At 50.7% G+C, this 21,666-nt stretch overlaps 1 protein-coding gene across 10 annotated transcripts in view; it reads right to left on the bottom strand.

Moving 5' to 3' along the window:
* Positions 1-8,591, bottom strand: part of NAA40 (N-alpha-acetyltransferase 40, NatD catalytic subunit) — a 33,975-nt gene extending 25,384 nt beyond the window's left edge. For 7 of the 10 annotated variants that reach the window (XR_004646412.1, XR_004646411.1, XR_004646410.1 and 4 more), the window contains exons 1-3: positions 8,412-8,591; positions 3,541-4,433; positions 2,251-2,346 (exon numbers count right to left, since the gene is read on the bottom strand). Coding sequence is in view for 6 of the 10 variants with exons in the window: in XM_034775414.1 (XP_034631305.1) it covers positions 2,251-2,346; positions 3,541-3,579 (135 nt within the window). In the remaining 4 variants the exon portion in view is untranslated. The other 3 variants (XM_034775410.1, XM_034775413.1, XM_034775415.1) reach the window with 3 other exon arrangements.
* Between the last annotated feature and the right edge of the window lie 13,075 nt (positions 8,592-21,666).

The raw sequence follows: 21,666 nt of genomic DNA on the forward strand, positions 1-21,666 counted from the left end.
TGCCCATAAAGTGCTGTCCACACCGGTGCTTTGTGTCGTTAAAACTTTTGTTGTCCAGGAGCTGTTTTTTCACATTGCTGAGCAACAAAAGCTTTAACGATGAAAGTGTCAGTTTAGACAAAGCCTAAGTGACTTGCCCAAGATCACAAGCAGGGACTTGAACCCTGATCTCCCAGGCTACTTTCCTAACCCCTAGACCAGGGGTAGTCAATTATTTTTTGTCAAAGTCCATATTTCTTGGTCAAGATATAATCAAGGTCCAGACTTCAGAGAAATATTTTTCACAGTGCAATAACAGTAATGATAATAGTAAGTAAATAAAATGATTTTGCGGTCCATTCAAGTGTCTCCCGGTCCAGATATGGCCCGCAGGCCACCCATTGACTGCCCCTGCCCTAGACCATCCTTCCTCTCCTCCTTCTTTGGTTAAGGAGAGAAGAGCAGAAGATTCCATGAAATCCAATAGGCACCTCACCCTACAGATTTAATTTATCACTGGAAGTGCATAGATATGGCAATGAGAGCTATAAAAAACCACTAGAGAGCAACTGCCCCGGAGATTCCATTTATCCATAGAATGTGGGAGTGGCAGAATGTATTCTCTTCCCTAGTAATAATTCTCAGATATAGTACAGTAACTCCTCTTACTTAAAGTTGTAGTTATGTTCCTGAAAAATGAGACTTTAAGCGAAACGATGTTAAGCGAATCCTATTTCCCTATAAGAATTAATGTAAATGGGGGGGGGGGGGTTAGGTTCCAGGGAAATTTTTTTCACCAGACAAAAGACTATATTATCTATATCTATATCTACACACACACACAGTATAAGTTTTAAACAAACAATTTAATACTGGTACACAGTAATGATGATTGTGAAGCTTGGTTGAGGTGATGAAGTCAGAGGGTGGGATATTTCCCAGGGAATGCCTTACTGCTAAATGATGAACTAGCAATCGGCTGAGGCCTCAAGGGTTAACACGTTGTTAATGTAGCCTCACACTCTACAAGGCAGCACGAATGGAGGGAGGGGAGACAGCATGGCAGACAGAGAGACACACCCTGTGTGAGAGAGAGAGATGCTCATTGCCCTTTTAAGTACGCTGACCCCACTCTAAGTACACTGCCTTTTTAAATAGATCAGCAAGTTGAGACAGCAGCTTCTGCCAGCAAGCTCCCTACGTCCTGAGCCCTGTCGTGTCCCGCCCCTGCTCTATGGAAATGGGGTAAGCAGGGTGCAGGAGCAGGAGGGAGAGGGACACCCTGACATTAGCCCCCCTTTCACTCCCCATGTACAGCAAGGAGGAGGCTCCAGAAAGCAGCTCTAAGGCAGAGGGCAGGAGCAGCATGTGGCAGTGGGGGAAGGGACAGCTGAACTGCCAGCAAATGATAGCCTGCTGGGCGGCTGCCACACAGGGAACTTAGGGGAACGGGGAGCTGATAGGGGGGCTGCCGGTCCACCCTGGTTCAAAGCTCCCACCAGCTAGCTCCCACAGGCTGCTCCTCCTGCAAGCAGTGGACAAAGCAGGCGGCTGCCAAATGGCGTTATAAGGGAGCATTGTGCAGCTTTAAACGAGCATGTTCTCTAATTGATCAGCAACGTAACAACGAAACAACGTTAACCGGGATTACTTTAAGTGAGGAGTTACTGTACTTTTCATCCACAGGTACCAAAATGCCTTACAGAGATCAGTATCATCATCTCCATTTTACAGAGGGAGAAACGGAGGCACAGAGCTTGGATGTAACTTGCCCAAGGTCACGCAGCATGCCAGTGGCCAAGCTGTGCCCAAGTTTCCCAAGTGCTCTATCTACTAGACAACACTGCCTCTCCCCCCTGCATAACCCTACAAGGACTCCTCACTCCTGATGTGTAGGGACCCTCTGTAGAAAGAAGGTGGCATTTCAATCTCCAGTCTTTCAATGCCTGGCCTCTGAGGAAACTGCCAACACTATTGTCAGCGTTGATGGCGGCTTTTGTAACATGGATCCATCAACTCATTTCACACGTACCATGGAATGGCCACCAGACCGTAGTGACTTTTAGGACACAACAAGCTGGAGGTGTAAAGCTCCTCATCCCCTAATATTAATCCTCTGAGCTATTCAATTGCCCAAACCCATTAGGGAGATTGGGTCTCTACCATTAGTCTCTGTGTACCCCATTAACAATCTCAGGGCCAGCTAGTCCTCAAATTATGATAGGGTGGAGTTAACGCTTGTTTGGGGTGAGGGGCGGAGGAGACACTTACTTTATTGGCTGCTTCTACCTTAGCACAAACAGCATCCATGGCAGCCCGTTCCTCCAGTCGCTTCTGTTTCTTCTCCTTGGCTTTACTTGACTTTCTCTGAAACAGAATGATTCAGGGTTACAGCACGACAACCCTCACCTTGTCTTGAACTCAAGGGCACTACCTATAATGGGCATAAAATTGAGGGCTGGTGGCAATCTGCCAGTCTGGCCCAAAGGGACTCAGCATGCAATGGTCCAAGAGTCATTCGCTTGATCGAGACAGACTATTGCACTCAGAGATCTGTAGTCTCTATAGGGCATTAAAGGACAGCTGCACGCAATACTGCAGAAAGAAGCCCAGTGGCTGCTGTCTGCCCATCCCTACATTATGCCAAGTTTCATGACTGAAACAGATCAGATATTGTTCAGCAATACCGTTCTAGTTACTGCAAAACAGACCACAGAAATTCAGACTTGGGACTTTAAAAAGCCATTTTATACCTGCTTCCAATGAAAACTGTTTTATACCAAGGTGGGTTGTTGGGGTTTTTTTGGTTGAACTATCAATGCAAATATTTTATATTAGTTTTATTTTAAAATACTGCCCACAAATGGTCAAACAGAAACACTCTTTTCACTAGCAGAGACCCACAGGCATGAAAAACCATAATCTAAGGATCAGATTCATGAAACACAACCAGTTTGATTTTAGGAATTTATCAAATAATTCCACCCTATATCCCCAAAGCAGAAGAAATTACTTGTTTACTCTAATGTAACTTGTTTAGACTTCATTCATATGCATGTTTAAAGTTTTCCTTTTTTTTAAATTAAGAACTACTATCTTTTAATATTTATGAAGCATGGGCCAGGCACTGCTGGGGACTTTCAGGGATAGCACTGTATTGGGATAAGATGAAAGTATAGTAGGAAATGCCATTCTTTAAAGGGAAGCCCTGCACACACCTCTACAGAAGTATATTTACTGTATAGACTTTCAGTACAAGAGGAGAAAGGCAAACAATGACATCTGGCGGAAGATGAGCTATGCAGTTAGCACAGCTGTTGCTGTACAGTCTGTTGGATTTGTGGTTGCTTCACAGCCTCGAAATCACGGCACATGCAGCCCTGCATCCTATCCAGCATTTGCTTTGGAGCTGATCATCCAGATGAAGAAACTGCTTTATGAGACATGAGACACTTGTTCCCCACAGCACTGGTGCTTTGTAGAGCAGATCAATATTGAGAATCTAACTCATGTCACCACTTAGGGATCACAATAGTAATTTTACTCTGCTCCACTACTCACCCTACTGCAATCATGCTTGGAAATGCTGCCATAAGTCATTTGTTTTCTGCAGTGCTGTAAAGTTTAGCTGGGCCTGCAAGTCACTAAACACTGGTGGGTGTGAGCCAGTACTATGCTTAACCTTAATGCTCACATAAAAAAAGAAACCACCCAAGTTCAAATCAGGACATCAGTTCTCCTGACACGTGGCTGGCAAACATGTTCAGTCTGCACATGAACCAAGGGGAAGTGAGGCAGGAAAGCTGCCAGGCTGCAAGCTACATAAACACATGGCAGCAGAGCGTCTCGTGAACCTCCTTTGCACAGATCAGATTGAAAGTTGCATTCCTGAAATTACTTGTTTAACCCAAAACACTGACATTGAGAAAATTGCTAGTCCCTTGCATGCACAACTTTATGCTGCCTGATACCAGGGAAAGCAGATACGGGTACTTTCTTTGGGGATGCTGAAAAAGACACTGATTGGGATGAACTCCCTTTCACCCATGATTGATCAAAACTCCTCCCACTGAATTGAGAGTATGGGCTCATGGCAGATTCATGTCCTGATTAGCAAACTTCAGCACTTATTTCATTTAATAGCTATCCATTCTGACTGGGGTCAGTCGGGGCAAGATTGCCAGTAGTTTAAAAAATCATTATGGCAAGAGGTAAGTTCACCCTTAACTATCCCTTATTTTAGTACAGAAGTTACACTGGACTGCACTGTAACTTGCATTCTCCACTCTCTCATTTGGAGTTAATCCTTATTCTAATGCAGAGAGGTAACTTTTAAAGCTGTGTGTCTGTGAGAGAGAGAGAAAGTGCAGGTTGGCATAGTCAATCTTCTGTCTGTTCCCAGAACACGGATAGCCGCAGGCAAGCTTCCCACATGGTTTCCAGCCATCATGGTACTAGGAGAAAGAGGGAAATGGCTTAATTAATCTCCAGCCTCTCAACAAGGAGGCCAAGCACCAATGCTGGAGGTTGTTTCTGTAACGTGAACATTTGCTCACTGGGGACCAGACTGAGATCAGCAAATCATTACACAGGGGCCACTAAAAGACCATCAGATGGGAATGACTTTTAGTTGCTCCAGATCCAACGCCATATGGGAATTGATGACCTAGAAGTAAGAGACTCATTTCCAATCTCCTGAGCCATCCGGTTAGTGGAGCACAAGGGAGAGATTTCCCTTTGGCCAGCCATAAATGCTCATTGGGACAAAACACGGGAAAAATAAACACCTGTCTAACACTAAAGAAAAGCAGGATGGTGCCAAAAAACACATGGCACCAATTATTGAGGAAACAGATCATCCATGGAAGGATTCAACTCCAGTGTGATCTACCACAGCTTCAGGAAGACCTAAGACAAGCTTTGAAGAGCAAAATCCAACTTCAATATTACACAGATGTTTAGGCCAGCTAGAATCCTGTCTGTTGCTGGACCAGATTAAGGTCAGACATCAGTATCATGCATCTAACAGTAGCCACTATCTGATGCTTCCAGAAGGCACCAAGCAAAATTACACAAGGCATCTATGCAATACTTGAACTTGAAGTGATCTAAATGCTCTTTGGATCATGTCACCTAGAAATCAGGGATCCACAAGAAAAGTCTTACCTCCATTTTTGATACTTCGCAGAAAGGAACATCCACAGCATGGATGATGCACTATTCCTGAAAACCCTGCTAATGCTGCAGTGGTCTAAACTCACAGGATAGGGCTTGGGGTGGGTGCTGAAGTTAACCTAGCTTGTTTCTTCCAGAATTACCTAGATTTAAAACCTTAAACTTTCCCAAAGTTGCTTCTACAATCAGCCCTGCTGTTGAAGTTAATTGGCATTCTGCTAATTTAGTTATAGTCAGAACCAAACATACAACTTGAACACAATTTTAGAATAAAAAATACCTTTTCACCTCAGAAACCATTTACCACTAAGAGGAGTGATTTATTTGGAGAGGTGGAGAAGGAAGAAGACACTACCACACTTCAAAAATATGGCCAAAAGAAAAATAAACTGCCCGGTATTTTCTTTATAAGCACTTCCTCTTCTCCCCTCCCAAACCCGGATAGAACCCCATAGTCCTGACTCCCAACCGCACTGTTCCAACACCCTGCACCCCTTCCAAAACTGGGAATAGAAACCAGGCATCCTGACTCCCCACTTTAACTCATGGGCCACACTTTTCCTTCTAGAGCTAGGAATACAACTCAGTAGTCAGGCCTGACTCCATGCCATGCTCTAGCATCTAGAACACACATGAAAAATTAGTCAACATGGCTCACATGCAGAAGCCTCTTCTTCAAATTAAATAACTCAGCAATCTATTTTTAAGACAGCCACACCACTATAACAACTAGAGGCCAATGAAAATAAAGACTCCAATGACTTCATAAAGTTTATTTTCGGAGGTTTCAATTGCTGAGAGTTGGGGGATGTATGTGTTTTTAAATAGACTCTGGGTCCCAATGTACAACTAGGTGCAGGGAGAGAGTCAGCATTTAAAATGCTGAACAGATTCCTTGGTTATAGCACCAAAACCCACCTCTCCTCATGGGACCAACACCCACAAAAGTCTTCATTCCACCACAGATGTTGAAGCATGAGCCTCTCCCCTAAAATAGAGCCATCTTCACCATACATGTGGTTGCATCCCAGGGAGAGAAAATCAAAGCATTTTAGTTCAGGAATGTATCTGAAGCAAACTATTTCTGAGAGTTTGCTCTCGGGGCTATATTACCTGAGCCAATAAGTTATTCCCCTTCAGTACTTGCACTTCTGAAGTGGACAGCGAGAAGGAAGAACTACATTATTTGGTTTTAAATAAAGAGATTGATGCTCTAAAACTTTACACCTGGATCTCATTCAAACATAAAAGCCTGATGCCACTTTTGGGGCAGAATATACAAGAGCAACTTGACGAGGAAAAGTATTCTTAAAGCACAGAAATCCAATAATAAATAAACTGGTATTTTTTGAGCTTGCTCCAATAAATATCCTCCCATTTGCATTAATTTGTTTAGACTCAGTGTAACCCTCTCCATTAGGGTCGTGATTTTTTTTTTTAAACGGGTACAAGTGCAGTGTGGACACAATTATACCACAACAAAGGTGCCTTATACCAGTATAGCTTATTTCCCTTCCCATATGGCAACACACTCTATCGTAGAAACATGTTTGTATTGGTCTAATTACATCCACATTAGGGGGATGTACTGCTTTAATACACTGGTACAGTTAAAGTGGCATAATGTGAGTGTAGACAAATCTTTAGCAGCAGGTCTGAAGAGAATTTGTTGTGGCTCATAACGCTTTGCATTTCTTTAGCCCATTTCAACAGTGGCATTCAAAGCACTTTCCAGCTCCTCACTGCTGTGAAGTAGGCATTTTCCCCATTATGTAGATGGGGAAACTAAGGCACACAGAGGGGAAGTGATATGACTCAATATCACACAGCAAGTAACCAGTTCCTGGTTTCCCTCCTATTCTAACCACTAGACCTAGCTCCCATCCTAGAGCTGCAAATAGGATCCACTGTAACCCACTAGACACCACTCTCCTCCAAGAGCTAGAACTCAGGAGTCCACACACCCAGCACACACCCTTAACTATTAGACGTCATGCCATCCATTGCGAACTGACATTAGTGCAGTGTAGCCAGGATCTCTCACAAATTTACTGATAGATGTTCTTTAACTTGTATGTTCATCACATGTACAGCCCAGGCATGTGTGCATGCATGCGCGTGCACACAGACACACTATGGCCACCTCGTACTTTGGAGTAGGTTGGGTGTTTGGGAGCAGGGCTTGAATATGATGATAAATTGGAGAGAAGAATTACAACCCCCAGGCCCCTTTATGCCACCCTCCCTCTGCAGAGAGGTAAATGCACAGTCCATGGCCTCCTCCCATCCAAGGTGAATCCAGACCTCCACTCCATGACCTCCTTCCATCTTCAAGGGGGATATATATCATCACTCTCTCCCTTCTATATATCTCTTCACACCTGTTCACCATTTATCCACAACTTCCCCCTTATCCCACTGCTCCCCCCCGTCTCCCCCTTTGCATGGAACTGCCCAGCTCCCACTTTCACTGTTCTCCCCTCTCTGATCCCTAGATCTTCAGACTCCTCAACCCTCTTCTCTCTCCTCACATTGACCTCCCTTCCCCAGATCCCCCTCCATGGACCATCCACAGTTCCTCTCTCAGGTCTCCCACCCATGTGCCTCCCCAGCTGCCCTCCCCAAAGCTCACACGCTCCCTTGACACCCTCCCACCTCCACTCAAGTCTCCCCCTCCATGACATCTATGTTGACCCCCTCCAGGTCCTACCCCCTCTCCCTGGACTACCTTAATGAACTCATCCTAGAAACCCAACCTACCTTCTCCCCGTCCCCCACTCCGCCCAGTCACACCCATGCACCCTCCAACTTCTTCTCTGGACCCCTCCATTAACCCCTCACAGACCCCCCCCCAGCTCCCACCTCACAGGACCCCCGCATGGGCCTCCCAACTCCCCCCTCAGACGTCCCCATGGACCTTCTTCATCCCTGACAGAGACCTTCCCCCAGCCGCTTCTCACCGGCCTCAGGCACCCCCATGGACACTCCGTCATGTGTGCTCCCCCAGAGACACCCCCCTTCATGATCCGCCAATTCCTCCATCCCTGGTTCCCCAACTACCCCCCTCGGTGACACCCCAGGGGCTTCCCTCACCCCCAGACTCCTTCACAACCCCTCCATGGATACTCCCCCCTGGACCACCTGCACCTTTCCTTCCTCACAGCCCCCTCATGGATCCCCCCGCCTGACCCGGGCCTCTCCCCTCCCTCTCCGGCCTGGTCCCTCCACCGGGGCTGGGGGACCCTGACCTCACTCACCCCCATGGCGGCGACAAGCGGGACCCCACCGACTCCTCACAAATCCGCGGGAGGGGGGACCCACAGGGGGAGGGGGCGAAGGGGGAACAGAAAACGGTCGGTAGGCACACACTGCGCCTGCGTGGGGCCCGCGGACGGAGAGGAAAGGGGCAAGGGGGCAGCGAGGAATACTCTGCGCAGGCGCGGAGCCAAGGGAATACGGGGAAAGGGAGGGACATGTTGCGCAAGCGCGGAACCGCGCACAACTCGCCGGCGCGCGAGGGAGAGATTCGTGCGCATGCGCAAAAGCGGTGGGGGGGGCCCGCTAACGGTCGAGACCGCGCCCAACGGTCGGCGCGAGGACAGTGTTCCTCTGATTGGGTAGTGGCCGTCGCGTGAGAGCCCAGCATCCCTCCACATCAGTGTGGGCGCCAAGAGAGACCCCTCCCCCTGCCCAAGCTCCCCTCTCTGGACATGTCTCCACTCTGTCCCCCATCCTGTATTTGCCCCCTCCCCTCCCTGTACTGCCTCCCTGTAACCCCTGACCTTGCCCCAACACCCTGACATCCTACCCCTCCCTGCACCCCCTGACTGAACACCCCCACTCTCCTCTCTGTGCCCCTGCCCAATGCCCCCATGTCTCCTGGCCCACCAGTGTTCCTACATCCCTGCCCAATGCCCCCATGTCTCCTGGCCCACCAGTATTCCTACATCCNGTTCCTACATCCCTGCCCAATGCCCCCATGTCTCCTGGCCCACCAGTATTCCTACATCCCTGCTCAATGCCCCCATGTCCTTGACCCTGATCCAGTTCTCCCTGCACGCTTTGATCCAAATCCATCCCTGCACTCCTGATGCTGATGCCACCTCCTTGTATCCCAACCCAACAGCCCTTGTAACTGAGACCCAATGCCCTCTTGACCCCAGCCCAACATCAACTGCTCCCTCTCCCTGTGCCCTTAACTCCAACCCAACACTTCCTGTGGCACCAGACCCAATGCCCCCAAGATCCTAACACAATGCCCCTTTGACGCCTTCCTGGGACACCTCACCCCAAATCAATGCCCCTGACCCCATCTCAACATCCTTTTCCTACACCCCCACACACTCCTATTATGTCCAATGCTATTCAACATTTCCATCAATGACCTGGAACAAGTAAATATAAAACCACTACTGATAACATTTGCAAATGACACAAAAATTGTTGGAGTAGTATGATGAGTGGAATGAGGAGGACAGTCCTACACAGCAATCTGGATCCCTTCCAACAAAATGTGTTTCAATACAGCCAAATGCAAAGTTATACATCTAGGAAAAAGTAATGCAGGCCATCCCTACAGAGTAAGGGACGGTATCGTGGAAAGCAGTGACACTGAAAAGGATTTAGGGGTCGTAGTGGACAAACAACTCAACATGAACTCCCAGTGTGATGCTAGGGTTAAAAAAAGGGCCAATAGGATGCAATCCTTGGATGTATAAAATGGGAGCAGTGAGTAGGAGCAGGGAGATGGTTTTACCTCTGTATATGGCATTGGTGAGACTGGAGTACATCATCTAGTTTGGGGTGTCAAATTTTTAAAAGGATGTTGAAAAATTGGAGAGGGTGCTGAAAAGAGACACAAAAATTAGTTGAAGGCTTGAAAAAAGGTCGTATAGGGGAGACTTATGGAGCTCAATCTATTTAGGTTCTCAAAAAGAACATTGGGAGGTGACGTGAAAACAGTGTATAAGCACCTTCAGGGAGAGAATATCCCAGGTATTAAAGGGCTCTTTAGCCTAGCGAAGAAAAGCAGAGCAAGAACCAATGTCTGGAAGTTAAAGTTAGACACATTCCAATTAGAAATAAGGCACCAATGTTTCACAGTGGGGATGGGTGAGGAGGGAAAACTCCAGAAGGCAGTGGGGGATTCTCCATCGTTTGATGTCTCCAAATCCAGACTGGCTGCCTTTCTGGAAGATGCTTTAGTCAACAACAAGTTATTGGGCTCAGTACAGGGGTAACTTGGTGAGATTTAATGTCCTGTTATGTGCAGAAGTCAGACTAATGTTCCCTTCTGGGTTAAACTATGAGTCTATGAACCTTCATGCCCCCTCCCTGGATCTCCTCCTCCCAACCTGATGCCCCCACCCAATGCCCCCTTCCTTATGCCCCCAGCAACCCATGCCTCCCTTCTATGCTCCTTCCCCAAAGCCCCATATCCCTTTCTGACCACCTGAAGTCCCCTCCTGAAAACCTAACATCCCCATGCCCCTCACCATGTTCCCTCTCTGCACATCATGCCCTCACTTCCAAAATGCATCCCTTTTGTTTATGCCCCCTGCACCTCATCCATATGCCCCCATGCTCCTTCCATATTTTATCTTGCCTCATCCCTATGCCACTCCTCCCCTTCTACTTTGCCTCCTTATGTCCCTGCCTACAGGCAAGCAGAAAAAGGGGATGAAAGTGGAGTGTGTATGATGGAGGGGTAAGGGGAGTGTGTAGTGTGAGGAGAGGTAAAGGGGAGGATACTGGGAGGGAAGGGGAAGCAGGGAAGAGGAGGGCACATAGGTGCGGGAACAAGGGATGCAGGGGGTGCTGCAGCACCCCCAGGTTTTGCGTGGGGTCCCAACTGCCGGCCCCATGCCCAGGGACTCCGCTGCTAGTCTTGGCTGCTCCCCCCGCACTCAGGGGCTCCACTGCTGGCCCCGGTCCCAGCTTCTGGCCCTGCACCCAGGGACTCTGCTGCCACCTCCACACGCGGGGTTCCAGCTGCCGTTCCCACACAAGGTCCTGGCTGCCAGCCCCGCGCCTGGAATTCTGCTCCTGGCCCTGCACCCAGGGTCCAGGCTGCCAGCTCTGCAGCTGGGGCTCGGCTCCTGGCCCTGGGCTCCACCCCCACCCCTGGCCCAGGGCTCCACCTCCAGATGTGGCCCCAGCCTCGACCCCTTTGCCCCATCCAAGGCCCCCCTCCTGAAGGCCCTGCTCCCAGCCCCAGCTCTAGGGGGTGTAAGGAGGGCGCACCTCCACTCTAAGAACTGTTCCAGCACCACTGGGAGGGCAGGCGGGAATGGGAGGAGAGGACATAGGGGAAGAGGGAAGTGGGAGGAGGAGAAGGCACAGGGGGAAAAGAGGGGACCAGGAAAGGGGGTGGGAGAGGAGGGAAGACAGGGAGGGGTTTTAAAGGAGGGTGATGGATAAAGCAGGGAGGTTGTAGAGGGGGGCAGGAGATGAACTGGGTAGTGGGCCCAGCTGATCATGGGCTGACACCACACAGGGTTTGGAAGGCCTCTCAGTTGCTGTTCTTACTCCTGGCAATGGCTTCAGCCCCTAAGCATCAGCTTCACAGTTCCTAGTGTCCCCAGTTGTACTAATCCCCGTGTGTCCAAAGACTTAAAATCCCCTGGCACTTGGCATTTGCCTCAGTGACCCCTGAACTCATTACCATGCTCCACCCAAGAGGCAGTGGCATCGCAGGAGTGTTCTGTGTGTAGAAGTTCTGCAGCACAGTGAAGTGAAAGGTGCAGCGTAGCTGCAAATGACTAAAAAGCAGACATGGGACTGGGAATTAGGAACTCTGTGTCTGATCCCAAATGGCTGGCGAACTCAGGCAGGTCCTTTTGCCTCTCTGTGCTTCAGTTTCCCCATTCATAATTCCAAAGGGGCTAGATTATTTTACTCATCTTGCTATCTAAATGTAGAGCGGGGTTCAAAATGATCCTATTAGGATCTTTACAAAAATAATTAATAACTCTGCTTGTCAGCTGCCATTTACTTCAGGCTGCAACACCCTCTTCATCCATTTCCCCAGGACGGGGATTTTTTGGGGTGGGGTGGGAGTGGGGAGACCATTTTTGTAATTGCCCTCAGACAAATAGATTTTGTGCTTGGGATATTGAATTTTCATGACCCTTTTTGGCAACAGGTTTGAGGTGAGACGAGAATGATTGTCTATTGATCTAAAATTTACTTAGATTGGAGCAGGCACCGTCCTTTTGTTCTGCACTACTGCAATACAGATAATTAGTAATAATAATTGCGATAAATCAATTGTCGATCCGGGCTCAAGCAGACACCAGAGGGCGCCAGCATTGCAGAGTCCCTTCACCAAGGCCAGTGGAAATGGCAAGGGGGAGGACTGAGACCCATCCTACTTGGGAGCAGAAGCGGTGAATGCATGGAAGTGGGTCGGGAGAGGACTGGTAGGGAGCGCATAATGAGGCCTTTGCCTCATTGCATTGTGGGAAGAATGCCTGGCTTGGCTGGGTCATATGATCCTAGGCTCAGGTTGTGCTACCAGACCCAGTGTCACCTTTAGAGGAAATGCTCCCCGCTGAAAAGAGCCATTTTATAGTGGCTGAGCTGAGGGGAAATGGAATCACTAAGCATGGAGGGCCAACCCTGGGCCTCGCAGGCTGCGCACAGGCTGCTCTGAGAAGGTCTCGTCAAACCTCCTCCTCCATAGCACTATCCCCATTTCTTAAGAGGGAAACTGAGGCACAGAAAAGCAGCTTGACCATAGTAGCACACGTCAGACTTTCCAGACCCATGTTCTTTCTGCCTATGTGAATGAATTAACTTTACCCTAACTCTGAGAAATGCTCCTGGGAGCCTAGTGAAACTGGTTGTTTACCAGGCAGCAAGCCACAGGGCTCTGGTTCCGAAAGTATCAATGCAAACCCTAGGCTGAGGAGAGTAAGGCCAAGGGAGGATTACAGTGGCTAAAAGGATGGCAGAGCTTCCAGGACACAGGGTGAGAGACGACTCCTCAAGCCCACTCCACAGCCCTTTGCTATCCAAGCCCTGGGGTTCGTATGTGCATACTGAGCTCTGCAGATGCCCCTCAGTCCTGACTGGAAATCCGCCAACATCCACTGTTCCAGTTCCGGGTCCCTCCTGAGCAGGAAAGATTGTGCTGGATCATAAAGCATAATCTGTGGCCTTGACTCTGCCCACAAGCTCCCCCCTCTCTTTCTGCTTGCAAACACAGTATCATTTACCCGCAGGGGTTAAAAGTGGGAGATACTCTGACCAACATCCTCCCCAAACTCCCATCCCTGCATCACACACCCCGCATACCCCAGCAGCCTCTCTCATCTCCTCCATCCAGCCTGGCTTTTGAGAGGGTCTGAGTTTGCTACCCAGGAATTGCATCCATCCTCTTGCGGGTGGAGGTGGGGGCGGGAGCAGGGGGGCCATGCAGGGCTAGATCGCCTTTCCTTAGCTCTGCACGCAGCCAGCTCATGTATCCTGTCTCTGGGGAAAGAACGAGGGTGGTGGGAGGGGGGTGCGCTTTGCCACGTTGGCTCCTTTCCTGGCCTGCTGGAGACGGCAAGTTCCTGTATCCTTCTTCTGGAGTGGGGAGACCCTGGAGCCCAGATGAAAATGCCCCTGCCCCAGTTAAAAGCAGGAGCCTGAGGTATGAGGGGGGAGCAGCTAATCCCAGACAGAGCAATACACCCTCAACACACACATACAAAACTATTGCATCTGCACCAGTCCCAGGAAGCTCACTGCCCCACACCCAGAGAGCTCCCCATCTTATGCCCCATTTCTCTGTCCCCAATGCTGCAGCACACTGGCTCCCTGCCTTAAAATCATCCCCATCTTAACACCACCCCCCACTGTTCTGTCCCTCATTGGTGCATCTGCACCAACCCCAGGGAACACACTGCCACCCCTTCACTAAGAACCCCCCATTTTATCACCCGTATTGCTCTGCTCACCAATATTGCATGTTCCCCAGGCCTGGGAGGCCTGTTGCCCCATCTGTGCTGAGATTTCCACCATCTAGTCCCTCATAACCCATTGCCCAGACCCAGGAAGCGCACTAAAATCCCCCCTCTGACCTGCCTTCCCATAGCAGCCCCCTGTGTGACTGGATTTGTGGGCCTAGAATTGGGGATTCATTTCACTCCCTTTCACATGGGACTGCTCATAAACCCAGTATCCGCCCTGCCAGCTTTAATTGGGGGGAAGAGAGAGTTGCTGAGGGGGAAGCCTGGCTCGTTCCCCTCCTAGTCTGGTAGAGCGGGCAGCATCATGGCTTGGCACAGAGTGACAGGATCAGCTGCCACTGCTGAAGGTGTAATCCCTGGAGCAGTGGGACATGGGGCTCCGGGCTCTCATCACCCGGGTGTGGCGACGTGTGACCACAGGATCCCCTGTGGCTGGGTGATGTGCGCATGCACAGTGCTGTGTGTGCCCATTATTTGTTGTGTGGGCAGAATGCCCATCTAAGTTTCTATCCCTAGGCCTCAGCCTAGTGGTACCCAGCATGAGGGTGGTACCCATGTTTGTTCCAGTTAGCTCCTTCCCCGTCATACCAATGCCTCATTCAAGCAGATCTGGGGTGTAGTGAGAGACCCCTTCTTCGCCCTCCCCCATGCTCAGATCAGAACAATGGTAGGCCTAGCACCCTCCCTCCATCTCTGCAGCAGCTCAGGGTAGGATGAGGCAGGAGGGGAAAGGGGGAAAAGAGTCGGTGTCTCTTTAAGACCATCAGGTTGCAGGGAGCAGATGGCATCTGCTTCCAGTCCTTGTTCTTTGTGTGGCTGCACAAAAGAGGGAGTCTGTCTCTCCTGATCTTACCCCCGCCCTCCACTGTGGAGGAGGGGGGGGGGTATTAAGATGTATGGGATTGAGGGGAGATTTACTGCAAAAAGTAAACTTGGATTTGCCAGGCCATGTACACTGGAGAATGGAGCAGATAAGGGCATTTGTTGCACAGGCTCCTTCCCCTTTATTGGTGGTGGTGGGAATACAATACAATTCCACACAAGGTCCCCATAAATCCCATCCAGCCCCCCCCAAATCCCATCCAGAGACCACATAAATCCCTTCCATCCCCAATATCCTATACAGAGCCTCCCATCCACCTCCCAAAAGATCCCATCCAGCCCCCACAAATCCCATCCAGAGACCACATAAATCCCTTCCATCCCCAATATCCTATACAGAGCCTCCCATCCACCTCCCAAAAGATCCTATCCAGCCCCCACAAATCCCATAGAGTCTCCCATAAATCCCATCCACACCCCAAAAATCCCATAGAGACCCCTAAAATCCCATCCAGTCCAGCCCCACAAACTACTGTCCAAATCTCTCCCCTAAAATCCCAACTCTCTCCCCCCCACCCCAAGCAGATGCTTCTGGGAGCCAGCCTCCTGGTGCAGCCATTGTCTGTGCAGGCCTCACTGGCGCTGCACAGCACAGATGTAATCTCCCCCTGACCCAACACACATTTCTGACTGGGGGTGGGGTGGGTGCTGAGGTCACAGTTTGCTTGGTGGCAGAAGCTGAGAGCTTGGGGTACACAGGATTTGTGGGAGGAAGGAGTGAGCAAGGCTGGGGGGATAACACTGGAAATACCAAGTAGTGGATTGGATAAAGTTGTCAAACAATAGCCTTAAAGTGGGGGGAAGATATGTGTGTTGGGGTGTGTGTGAGTGGGCTGTGTGTTGGGTTGCGAGTGTATATTGGAGTGGGAGCATTGGGGAGGTAGGTGAGTGTGTGGTTGGGTGTGGGTGTTTTTATCTGTTGAGGCTGGGGTGGATGTGTATGGATGTGGGGGTGGTACATGTGAGCCCGCGGAAGGTTGTGGGAGTGTTTGACTGTATTTTGAAGCCTGAGTGCATGCGTGATTGCAAGAAGCATATGTATAAAGTGGCAGTGCATCTGTGGGAAAGAGAGGAGTGTGTGATGGGGGTGGGAGACAGCAGCCGTGTGGTGTGATTGTGTGTGTGTGTGTGTGGAGTAGCAGTATGGTTGTGTGTTGGAGGGGTGGGGGGCAGGAAATATATTATGCCATTGTGTGTGTATAGCTGTGGGGAGTGCATCTGATAGGTTTGGGGAGAGGCAGCATGTGGTATCTGTGTGTGTGGCTATGTGTCTTTGGGAGGGGGAGAGGAGGTAATGTGTGGTGCTGAGTGAGTGTATGGTGGCTGTGTGCGGGACTTGCAGGGCATGCAATGTGTGTATCTGTTGGGGGTGGGGGGCGAGGCAGCATGTGTTGTGTCTGAGTGTGTATGTGTTTGGGGGTGGAAGTGCATAGTGCGTGTGTGTGTGTGTGTTTGGGGGTAGCAATGTGTGGTGCTACATGTTTATGTTTGGGATGGCAGTGTGTGGTGCTGCGTGTGTGTGTGTTAGGAAGTGGCAGTGTGTGGTGCTGCATGTGTGTGTTAGGAGGTGGCAGTGTGTAGTGTTACGTGTGTGTGTTTGGGGTGACAATGTGTGGTACTGTGTGTGTGTGTTGGGGGTGGCAGTGTGCGCTGCAGCGTATGTGTGTTTGGGGGTGGCAGTGTGTGGTGTGTGTGTGTTTTGGATGTTAGTGTGTGGTGCTGCATGTATGTGATGGGAGGTGGGAGAGTGTGGTGCTCCATGTGTGTGTGTATGTGTGTTGGAAGGTGGCAGTTTGTGGTGCTGTGTGTGTGTGTTTGGAGGGGTGGCAGTGTGTGTCTGTGTATATTGGAGGGTTGCAGTGTGTGATGTTGCATATGTGGAGGTGGCAGTGTGTGATGTGTGTGTTGGAGGGTGGAAGTGTGTTGCTCTGTGTGTGTTGGGAGGTGGCAGTGTGCCGTGCTGCGTGTGTGTGTTGGCCAGTGACAGTGTGTGGTGCTGCACATGTGTGTTGAGAAGAGGCAATGTGTGGTGCTGCGTGTGCATGTATATGTGTGTTGGATGGTGGCAGTTTGTGGTGGTGCATGTGTGTGTTGGGAGGTGGCAGTCTGTAATGCTGCGTGTGTGTGTTGGGGATGGCAGCGTGTGGTGCTGTGTGTTTGTGTTAAAAGGTGGCAGTTTGTGGTGCTTTGTGTGTATATGTTTTGAGGGTGTCAGTGCGTTTGTGTATATTGGAGGGTGTCAGTGTGTGGTGCTGCATGTGTGTGTTTGGAGGTGGCAATGTGCAGTGCTGTGTGTGTGTATTTGGGGGTGGCAGTGTGCGGTGCTCTGTGTGTGTGTTTGGGGGTGGCAGTGTGTGGTGCTGTGTGTTTGTGTTGGAAGGTGGCAGTTTGTGGTGCTGTGTGTGTGTGTGTTTGGAGGGGTGGCAGTGTGTGTCTGTGTATGTTGGAGGGTTGCAGTGTGTGGTGCTGCATATGTGGGGGTGGCAGTGTGTGATGCTGTGTGTGTGTTGGGGTGGTAGTGTGTGGTGCTGTGTGTGTGTATTTGGCGGTGGCAGTGTGTGGTACTGCATGTGTGTGTTGGGGTGGCAGTGTGTGGTGCTGTGTGTGTTGGAAGGCAGCAGTATGTGATGCTGTGTGTGTGTTGGGGTGGCAGTGTGTGATGCTGTGTGTGTGTTGGATAGTGGCAGTGTGTGGTGCTTTCTGTGTGTGTGTGTAGGCAGCAGCGTGTGATGCTGTATGTGTGTTGGGGGTGGCAGCATGTGGTGCCGCATGTTTGTGTGTGATGCTGTGTGAGTATAGTGGCTGCCTAGGGGGGTGGGGGGAGGCTGTTATGTGTCTGCTGGGAAGAGTTAGGTACAGGCAGTGTGTGGAGCCCCAGTCAGGCCCCCCCTCCCTGCTGCTCCAGGCTGGTTGCAGCACTGCCCCAGCCGCTCCCAGGAGGGGGGCATGGCATCCTTTCATCTGCAGCAGGATGGAGAGTGGCTGGAGCTGGATAGAGCTCTCCTCTTGCTGGCCCTGCATCATCCCCCCCCCCCCGCCCTTTGGCTTTGATGATCAGCCTCTTCATGATGAAACACCCAGACCTGGGAATTCAGAGCTTGAGCTGTGTGTTGCACATATGCATGCACACACATACACAAAAGCATGCATACGTGCATGCAAACACAACATACACAGGCATGCATGTACACATAATCAACATTAATGCACAAATACAAACATCCATGTACATGCACATGCATACACAAACATGCACACACATGCACATGCAATCAGTCTGAATCCCCAACTGCGAATCGCCCGGCATGCTAGGAGGAGCAGGGACTTTGCAGCAGGAACTCCATTCTCCCCAGCCTATGGGTGCCTCATCCCACAGCTGCAGCTGGAGGGCGGGTGGATGAAGCAAGCACTCCTGCTGACGGTGGCAGGCAGGCCCCAGTGGCCTCATGCTCGGCAGGCGGGCGGGGGGGGGCCAGGCTGCCCTCATTGGTGGCTGCTAAATTTAGGAGCCTGATTATAGTTTGGGGTTTGGAAAGGAGAGAGGAAAATTCCCATTGAATAGACACAGGGCATGAGTGCACGTGCGAGACAGAGACACATGCAGCATGAGTATGTGAGACACATGCACACAGAGTCACACGCAGAGTCACATACACAGGCAGCCTCTCTCACACACACAATCATACACAAAATCTCTGTCATAGTCTCTCTCTCTCTCTCATGCACAGTTTCAGTCGCATATACACAGCGTCTCTCTCCCACCCACACACACAGTCCCTCTCTGTCAAGGGCCAGCTGGCTCAGCGACCCTGCAGAGGGAATCCACCCCCAACCCTGGTGACCCTGCCCATCCCCCCTGTGCTCCTGCTGACTCCCTGTGACAGGTGCTGAGTGTTAAGTGGGTTGGGAGCAAGGGAACCAGACTTCCAGCGTAGGGGAGGTCCTGGGCGGGGAGCCCCATGGATGGCCCTCTGGGAGGGGCAGTATAGTGCTTGAGATTCCCAAAAAGCCCAGGGGGCACTAACTCAGGGGCTGGTGTGGGGGGATGACTCAACCCATCCCGCTGCTGCCATGGGAACAAAGTGTGGGCCTGTATCTCACACTCAGACTCCCCAACAGCATCTTGCCCCCCCCCCCATTTCTCCACTGCAAAAAGAGTGGGCGGCCAGAGCTCCCAGCTGCTGCCATCTACCTCCTGCCCTGACACTGAGCATCTGAAAATAGCTCCCTCCATCTTTGGAACATCCCCCAGGGGAGAGGGGGTCTGAGCCCTGTGCTACCATATGGGGAGGGAAAGGGGCCCTGATTCTGGCCTCCTGGCAAGAGAAGAATTGGGCCCAATGCCAACCTGATGTCTCTGCTGAGACATTTAGCTTCCTACCCCCACTCCTGTAGCATTCAAAGTGTGTGAGTGTGGTGGGGGGGGGGGGGGGCGCGGGAGTAGCAGCACACATTCAGCAGGGAGTCAGCCGATATACCATGCATGGAAAGAGGACAGGGTGGCCTTTCACTCCTGTTTGCTGCTGCTGTTCCGCCTACATTAGCACTGGGGTTCCCCACCACTCCTGCACATTGCCAGTAGCACCAGCTGGGTGGGGGGGGAGCTCCCCCATACTCATGCTCCCCTAGAGTTCCCCACCATCCCTGTACCAGCTTCCCCCCAGCCTACTGCTCCCATTTTGTCTCGCCCCGCCTCCCTCCTGCCACCCACCAGTGGTGTGTTTACAAACTCCCTCCCTGCAGCCCAGCCGTTTCTCCAGGCCTGTCTCGGTGGTGGAGAGGGAGGGCCAGGCGAGCAGGTGTCTGCTCAGACAATGGCGCTGCTTTGTTGGGCTGCAGGGGGAGGGGGTGGGGAGAGGAGAAGGAGAAAGAGGGGGAAAAAAAAGGTCATCAGAGAGCTTCCCTTACACTGGTGGATGGAGCCTGGGCTGCATCTTCTAGCTGACAACAGTGTGGAGGTTGACAGGGGTTGTGGGGGCATTTAATGGGGGGAGTTTGTGGCACTGGGGCAGTGACTAGAATACTGCCAGGATGGGGGAATTTGAGATGTAGGGGTGTCTATGGGGAAAGAGGAAGGAATACATGGATGGGGATGGATGGATAAAGGAGGTGTATGGGGGGTGTATGGAGATGGAGGAATAGAGGTGTGTGCATGGGGATGCAGAGGCAGGCAGTTTGTGGCACTGGGGCAGTGACTAGAATACTGCCAGGATGGGGGCATTTGAGATGTAGGGGTGTCTATGGGGAAAGAGGGGGGAATAGATGGATGGGGCTGGGGGATGGGTGGATAAAGGACATGTATGGGGGCTGTATGGAGATGGAGGAATAGAGTGTGTGCATGGAGATGCAGAGGCAGGCAGACACATGTGCATGGGGTGGTGGCTGGAGGCAGGGGATTGCCAAAGCTATAAGAAACTAGAAACAGGGTCTTATCATGGGAAGCATTGGGTAAACTTCTCTACCAGCTCTGCCTAGTTAGCTAGATAGATAGAGAGATAGTTTAGAGGGCTATATATGGGGCTGGCTGGATGGATAGAGAGATAGTGTTCGCTCCACTGTTGCTGTTGTCTCTAAACACAATACTAGCTGGGCAGGCCAGGGTCTCTATAGCATCAGGGGGAACAAGGGACTGGGATCCCCTTCTGCTCACCCCGCCCGGCCAGGGCCTGGAGATGGCTGCTACAGTGGAAGCTATGCAGTCTGCCAAATCCCTGGGCATTGTGTATGTTCCTGTTCCCATCCCCACCCCATTCTGTGCCGCTTGTGCCAGGCTGTTTGCTAGTGGTCTGCAGAAATCAACCCCCTTCTTCCTCCCTCAGTCACATCCAACATCGTTAGCCCTTGAACAGACCCACCAATACAACACAAGCTAGTTGGACCTAAACATCCCATTGCCTGGTTCTCAGCTGCAGCCCACAGAGACATGCTCAGGGTACAGTGGGTATGAAACACGAGCAGCACAGAATGGCAGTGCTGGGCACTTGCTTTGCACAAGATGAAGTGGGCCCACTGTATTTGTGTTTGTGTGTGCTAGTTGTGTATGATACATGTCAGTTGATTGTGTGAACTGGTTTTGTGTACATGTGTTGATTGTGTTTGCTGCTTCTGTGAGTTGGTTATGTGTGCACACGTCTGTGTTGGTGGTATTTGTGTGCTGGTTGCATGTATTCACCGCAGTCCTGTTCCTGATCTGAGGTTCTGCTATGTGGTGTAAATCTGAAGTAACCAATTTACATCAAAGTAACCCAATAAATACCTGACTCCTGCATTCCAATCCAGCTAATAATCTGGGAAACAAGCAAATCTCCAGTCAGCTCCCAGAGGGCCTCCCCCCATACATACCCAACCCCCAGCAATACCAGCACCGTGAAGGTACAAACAGCCTATGCTAGAGAGTAGCTCAGCACCCAACCTACTGGAAGATCATAGAGTCTAGGGATAAACAGCTTCTTCTCTCACCCCCTGCTACTTTCCCTCCTACTGAAGAGGGATCTGGTCTGCTTTTTTGCACCTCAGAACTTTATGCAAAAGTGGGGGAGGGTTTAAAACCAGCTGGCAAAACCCAGCTATTAGCAAAGATGTGCCTTAAAATCTCCATTGGATTATTAACCCCTTTGATCCCTTCCTGAGGTTGGGGGTGTGAGTAGGGCGTGAGTTTATTCTTAATATTGTT

Source organism: Trachemys scripta, chromosome 7, assembly GCF_013100865.1.
Source record: "Trachemys scripta elegans isolate TJP31775 chromosome 7, CAS_Tse_1.0, whole genome shotgun sequence".
Classification (NCBI taxonomy): domain Eukaryota; kingdom Metazoa; phylum Chordata; order Testudines; family Emydidae; genus Trachemys; species Trachemys scripta.